This window comes from Notamacropus eugenii, chromosome 1, assembly GCF_028372415.1.
Source record: "Notamacropus eugenii isolate mMacEug1 chromosome 1, mMacEug1.pri_v2, whole genome shotgun sequence".
NCBI classification, from domain to species: Eukaryota; Metazoa; Chordata; class Mammalia; order Diprotodontia; family Macropodidae; genus Notamacropus; species Notamacropus eugenii.
Genome location: NC_092872.1, coordinates 246935406 through 246943163, shown reverse-complemented (window position 1 = coordinate 246943163; position 7758 = coordinate 246935406). Strand labels below are relative to the sequence as shown.

The window sequence follows — 7758 nt, the reverse complement described above, 5'->3', positions numbered from 1 at the left end:
AAAAAAACATGATTATGATGATGAAGATGGATGATGAAGATGATGGAAGGATGTGTATTTATTTTATTTAACCCTGTGGGGAGAATGAATGCATTGACAGGACTCATTGACCAAATAATGTTTAACTATTATCGGTGTAATAAAGTTAAATGACTTTGTAAAAACTTGGTTTTGGAAGACGAAAACATGTTAATTTTCCTAATTTTAATTCAAATCTTTGTTTTCTTCTCTTTAGTAAACAAAATAAACTATTGTGTGTTGGATTTTGCAGTCATACGCCAACAAAAGGAAACCTGACTACCTACTTATATGGCATCAAACAATCATTCCACAGTGGCTGAGTTCATCTTACAGCGTTTCTCTGAAAATCCTCAGGTTCAGGTCCTTATCTTCAGCCTCTTTTTAGGACTTTTCATAATGGCGTTCACAGGTAACTCAGTCATCATCACTGTGATTAGTCTAAATCCAGGTCTTCATACTCCTATGTACTTTTTCCTTATAAATTTGGCCTCCCTGGATATTCTCTCCACTTCCACTGTGGTACCTAAGCTGCTGCAGAATCTAGTAACCAAGAACACCATTTCCTATGGTGGCTGCATAGCTCAGATGTATTTCTTAACTTGGTGTTTGGGATCAGAGCTCTTGCTTTTCACAACCATGGCCTATGATCGATATGCAGCCATCTGCCGGCCTCTCCTCTATACAGCTATCATGAACAAGGCAGCTTGCTGTCTCATAGCATCTGCAACATGGGCCATCAGTGGAGCCTATATAACAATAAACATCATCATGACTGTTGGCTTGTCATTCTGTGGCCCCAATGTCATCAATCATTTCTTTTCTGAGATTCCCTCATTATTGCCACTCTCCTGCTCCTCAACCAATGTCAACAATGCAATGGTAGTCGTGGCAGATATGTTTTTTGCTATTTTGAATTTTCTGCTCATCCTGGTGTCCTATGGTTTTATCATCTCCAGCATCTTGAAGATCCAGACCAAGGAAGGAAAGAAGAGAGCGTTTTCCACTTGTTCCTCCCACCTTATTGTGGTTACCATGTATTACAGCACTATAATTTATATATATATTCTTCCTGGTTTTGGTCAGTCTCTGAAAAAAGGCAAAGTAGCCTCAGTGATTTATGCCATAGTGACCCCAGCTTTGAACCCTCTGATCTACTCCCTGAGAAACAAGGATGTGAAAATAGCACTCAATAAATTATGTCCATTTCTTAGGAAGTAATTGGTCATTTGACAAATTGATGCAATTGAGAAAAATGAAAATAACAATATCTATGAAACAAAATTGTACACACATCACAGCCCAGACAAGTTTACACAACATTTCTCCTGCTAGGCAATGTTTCTGAACTTAGGATGTGCTTTTAGGGAAACCATAACTCCCTGGTTACAATTTTAAATGGCACAGAAACATTTGACATGCCCTACCCTGTCAGATCCATGCTTTAAGTGGAACAGAATTTTGATGCCAAGACATACTCTAAAAGATAGTTCATTGAAGGCATGGTTGCATATTCTCTCTGATGTCAAATAATTATGTGAGACTTACTGGAATTTTTATTAGGACCTTGATATACTTCAGGTGAAATGGAAATGACCTCATTTAGGTCCCTCATACCACAAGAGGACTTCCTTTGATTTAAGGAATAAAGAATAGATCTCTCTTTATTCTTTCTCTGCATATAAAGGACAGGGCTTCAATTAAGGGTAATCATAGTAGAGAATTTGGGGATTGTTGCAATGGAAAAGGCATAGAAAAAGGCTACCAGTACGAAGTTCAGGTCCTCAACTTGATTTCATCTAGAACTCAACTCGTGAGAATTAAGCAACAAAAATGAATGATGAAATAGGAAAAATAACACTTTGAATAAGCCAGGAATGATTAAAGTACTAATGCAGAAGACAAAAATAACAAAAACAACCCATATAATCAGAGCCCTCAAAGAAAAAAGTTTGCCTACAAGAAAAATTAGGAATCCTCATAAAAATCATGCATATTTTTAAATTGTAAAGGAAATGAGAGCTAAGGAAGAGAAAGAAATAAGCATTTATATAGTGGCTACTATTGCCAGATACTGTATTAAGCAATTTTTACAAATGTTAACTCATTTACAACCTGAAAAATACAAAGTATTATTATCCACATTTTGCAGCGGAGGAAATAGAGATGAAACGGACATTAAGTGATTTGCTAAATTTCATAAAACTAGTAAGTATTTGAGGCCAAATTTGAACTCCAGGTTTCCTAATACTTTACCCACTGTCCCACCAACTACCCTCAAGAAGAGGGGGAGAATATTGGAAATAAAGCCCCATCGTTAAACAGAAGATGTATAAATTCACACTCTAGCAAAAATTCATGAAAAATTAGAATGAAATGAATTAATGATTCTATGAGTCAGCATGAATTCTTAAAGTCAAAATTGAAGAAACTACAAGATATGTTTTATAAAAAAACTGAACTAGAAAATAGATCAAGATGAGATAACTGAAGACTTATTGTGTAACAATTACCAAGAAAGTAGTTAATTGCACCACAAATTCCCTCTGGGATCTATAGTTTTTCAAAAAGAAAGCTCAGTGGACAACAGCCCTCGGTTGTTGGTGGGGGGGTTGAAATTTTTGTTCACAGACATTGACAATCTAAATATGGGGATTGTCAAAAATGTGGTCTTTCTTTTATAAGTCTGCATAATGTTTCTTGGGCCACTTTACAATAGGATGACCTGAACTTCATAAAAAAAAAAAATAAACAGGAAATTGGATATCACTTTTGAAGAAATCATTAAAGATATCATCCAGATATATAAGAACAAGTGGGAAAAATGAAAATAGAAAGAATACACCAATAACCTCCTAAAAGAAATATCCAAATAAAAATTCCTAAATGTGCCATTGCCAATGTCCAGAACTTTCAGAAAAAAAATTATAAGCAACCAGAAAAAGAAAGAATCAAAATGTTGAAGAACCACAATCAAAACTGAACAAAATTTAGTAACTACCACTGCAAAGAAAAGAAGATGGAGTGAAATATCCTATGAGACAAATACAAAGGTCTACAACCAAAAATATCTTACCCAGTAAAACTGAATGTCATGTCTTGTGAATAAAAATGAACTTTGAATGAAATACAATTTCAAATATTCTTGATAAAAACAGAACGGAAAAGAACTTTAAAATGTAGATATGGAACTGTTTATATTCGAATAGAGATGAAACAGAATGTTAAAAGATTTCTTTTGCAACCCTATTATCACAGGTCATAGAGGAAGCCAACTGAGAAAAAGATTGATAAATAGTTTTGTTTTTGCAGATGTAAGGAAAAAGAGGAAAAGAGGGAGCTGGAGAATGTACATTAAGGGGAGATTAGAGAATAATGGGAGCTTTGTTAAGATATAATCAGCTTTTATAAGTAGACATACATACAAGCATGGATAGAGTAAATTGAGAGTCTACTGAATTAGAACTTTAATGTGAACTGGTCAAAAATGGGCATAACACCTCCAGAGTTTAGTGTATAAATATATCCAGCTGAACAGGAATACAAAAAAGAAAAAGGAACAGGGAAAGGAAAAATGTAAGTTGGAAGGTGTATTCAGGAAGCTGTTTTTAAATATAGCAAACCTGAAGCTTAGAGCGGGATGGTAAGGGAAAGGTAAAAAGGGGGAAAAGATTAATAACTTCAATTAAACAGGAAAAAGAGTATAGAGGAAGATAAGCATAAACAAATAGAATGAAGGGAAGTAAACAATTAATTATCATAGCTGTGAGTGTACTTGGGATGAATTAACCTCTAAAATAAAACAGACTAGAAGTATTAATTAGAAAGCAATTTAAAAAAAAAAAAGCATTCCTTTTCCAATAAATGGATTTGAAACCATGAAGTTTTATTTATTGTGTTTAGGTAAATAGAAAACAGTGTTGGTGATGAGGTCATGTGATGCACAAGTCATCAGTAGTAAATGACCATTGCTGCTGCTGTTTCTAACTTCATTCCTCCCTAGGACTCCCTGCCAAGTCTGATAGTCTGAGACTACTCTAGCATTAAAGTCACCCAGAATTATAAGCTTGTCGCCTTTTGACACATTGATGATAAGGGTCTCTATGTTTTCATAAATTTTTTCTTTGACCACATCAGCGTTCGTCATGTAGAAACATAGGCACTGATGATGGTGGCATGGTGCTTTCCTGAAAGTGGCAATCGCATCATCATGAGCTTGTCATTCACTCCTTTTGGCAGGCATACCAGTTTCCTGACTAGAGCAGTTTTGATTGCAAAACCCATGCCAACTTCAGGGCACTCCCCTTCACTGTGTCCACTCTAGAAAAATGTGTACCCAGCTCCAAGTTCAGTAAGCTGGCCTTCATTTGCCAGCCATGTTTCACTCAGTGCTGCTATTTGGAGGTGATACCTGTTGAATTCTCTTGCAACAAGATCAGTTTGTCTTTCAAGTCTACTGGATTTTGTGTTGTCTATAAGTGTGCACATGTTTCATGTGCTGATGGTGAGTGGAATAATTTTTGCAGATGTTTTTATAAAATTTGTACTTTTTTTTGTATTTTGACCACATAGTGGGATTTCCTGCCTATGGCAGTAATCATGCCTGGGTTGGGTAAGCAGGAAATAGGGCACTTTTTCTAGTCCCATTCCTCACATCAGGAAGTGAGCAGTGTGAATCTTAAAAGGCTGCTCAGACACCCAAGGGGCGTCTTGGGTGCAGAGACCCAAGGAGCTGCTGAGTCCCACTGCTGCTTCCAGTGAGAAACAAACCTATGACCTAGGCCACCTGTGTGCTGGGTTGTGACTACAGCTCCCAGGGTATCTGCACCTGCTGTTTTATCACTTGCCTGTCACCATAGGACTTTGAGGAATAATAGCAAAATGGTATAGGTGATGTCTTTTGATTCGTGCATAAATAGAATTTAAGTGAGGCAGAGTTGCACAAAGTCATCAGCCTCACTCCCTCCTCCAGAATCATCATAGTCCAGTGGCAGGAGACAGTCAAGACAGCTGGTGATGGCTCAGGATGCAATGGATGACCTTGACGTCTTCAGTGTCTAACCAAGCTCTAAGTGCTCCTCATCACCTGTTTCAGCTGCCTTCATGGCCATTGGAACTAATTGTTCTCATCCACCCATTCCACCAGAAGTTTACAAATGCTTGGGGGAGACACCCACCTAACTCACCAAGGGGTCTGAGAACTCTTGGTTACCCTCAACCTGGTTTGGCTGCTCATGCTGCAACTTCTTGGAGCCTCAGGTGACAGTTGGGTGGGACTGAAGAACACCAAAGTTGGAAAGAGCCTCCAAAAGGACTTGGTAGCCATCACGCCAAAGGTACTGGTCCTCCCTGAACACACCCTACACCTTTTGGATGCACTTCACAGATGCACCCTTACAGCAAACATTGGCATCTAATAGATTATGTGATTGTAAGGAGAAGAGACAGACAAGATGTGAGAGTAACAAAGGAAATGTGTGGTGCAAAGTTCTGGACTGATCATAGATGTATCCTTTTCAAGCTAAATATTTGCATTCATCAAAAGTGCCACTCCCAAAGCAAAATGACTGCAGAAGAATTAACATCAACAAATTAGAGATCTTCTCTGAGTGTGAACAGTTGGTTGATAACTTGGAGGAAGAGTTGAGCCAACACATAGTTGGCAACAGTGGAGCAGAAAAGCAGTGGGCAGCTTTCAGAGACTTGATGTATAGCATTGCATTTGCTCATCTGGGTCAGAACACTCACAAACACCAAGACTGGTTTGATGTAAATGATGGGGAAATTCTGAAGCTAGTAAATGAAAAATGAGAACTTCGAAGGATATACCAGCAGAATAGTTCATCTACCTCAAAGAAGGCAGTGTTTAATTCCATCAAAAGCAAAGTACAAGCAAAGCTCAGAAAGATGCAGGATTTCTGGCTCAGTAAGAAGGCAGATGAAATTCAGTTTTATGCTGATAGTAAAAATCCAAAGCACTTTTATGATTTCCTGAAAGCCATTTATGGACCAAAAACCAATGGCACATCACAACTACTCAGTGCTGATGGAGCCACATTGATTAGTGATAAGGGCAGAATCCTAGAAAGATAGGCTGAACACTTCCATAGTGTTCTCAACACACCATCATCAATCAATGCTGAGGCCATTGACCATTTACCTCAGGTTGAAGTCAGTCCCTCCTTAGCTGAACTTCCAACTGAAGAAGAGGTTTTGAGGGCCATTAGGCTCCTTTCATGTGGCAAAACACCTGGTGCTGATTCTATTCCAGCTGAGATTTACAAGATAGGGGGACCATTGCTCATACAAAAGCTGATTGAAATTTTCCAGGTTATATGGCAAGAGGAGGTTATCCCCCAGGAGTTCGAGGATGCCTCCATTGTCCATCTCTATAAGGGTAAAGGGAACAGATTGTCCTGTGTCAATCACAAGGAGGCTCCAAAGAAAAGTTTGGGAGAGAAGTATTAGACTAACTACCAAACTGAAAGTCTACAGAGCCATTGCGCTGACCTCATTATTATATGCTTGTGAAACATGGACAGTCTACCAGTGGCATGCCAGGAAACTGAATCATTTCCATTTGAACAGTCTTAGGAAGATTCTCGGGATCACCTGGCAGCATAAGGTACCAGACACTGAACTCTTTGCTCGAACCGAACTGCCGAGCATTCAAACTATGTTTCAGGAGAGCCCAACTGAGATGGGCTGGCCACATCATTCAAATGCAACATGTATGCTTACCAAAAGACTATTTTATGGAGAACTCATATGTAACAGGTGATCACATGGTAGTCAGAAGAATCTATACAAGGACACTTTCAAGGTTTCTCTCAAGAACTTTGGATTTAATTGTGCAATATGGGAGACACTGGCACAGGATCACTCAGCATGGCATGCCCAGATCAGAGAGGCTGCTGTGCTCTATGAGCAAAGCAGAATTGAGACAGCACAAAGTCAATGTAGGATATGCAAATTTGGAGTATCCAACACAAATATTCACACGAACTATCTGTGCCCAATCTGTGGTAGAGCTTTCCAAGCTGGCATTTGTCTGATGAGCCACAGTCGGACACACTGAAACTTCACTTTATCATGGTGATGTCATTTTGATCCTCTTCAAAAACAGAGGACAACCAATCAGCCACCCCAACAAACCAACCATTTGAAACCAAAATACTTACAGACAGTTGAAAGAAAGGACTGGAGCATTGTAATTTCAGGAAAATAATCAGAAAAATGTACTTTATCAAAAGAGTTAAACAAGCAAGCTGCATTTTGTTGAAAGGTGAATGAATTTGCTTTAATACTCAGAATATATTCATTCAATGTCATATTTCCTTTATTCTTAAAGAAAAACTAAATGTGATATACAGGAGAAGAATCAATAAGATGATAGTAATGTAGGGATCTCAATTTATTTCTATCAATCTTAGATAAATTTAATAAGAAATGAATAAAGGATTCAAGAAAAATTTGGTACTGTTTAAAAAGATAGAGAAAGAATAATGAGTGGAACAGACTCTGTACATGACACCAAGTAGTAAATCTACTTAATTCTTTATTTTTCATTCATTTCTGACTGTTCATGACTCAGGGATCATATTGTCCATAGAGTTTTCTTGGCAAATATGCTGTAATTGTTTGCCATTTCCTTCTCCAGTGGATTAAGATAAACAGAGGTTGTGTGACTTGCCCAGAGTCACACAGCTGGTAAGTGTCTGAGGCTGGATTTGAACTCAC

At 38.1% G+C, this 7758-nt stretch overlaps 1 protein-coding gene across 1 annotated transcript; it reads left to right on the top strand.

Annotated features, from left to right (window-relative positions):
- Positions 1-278: 278 nt before the first annotated feature.
- On the top strand, positions 279-1239 carry LOC140524838 (olfactory receptor 13A1-like). Its single transcript, XM_072639681.1, has one exon. It carries the CDS (start codon positions 310-312, stop codon positions 1237-1239), a length of 930 nt encoding a protein of 309 aa, XP_072495782.1. The 5' UTR covers positions 279-309.
- The last annotated feature ends 6519 nt before the right edge of the window (positions 1240-7758 follow it).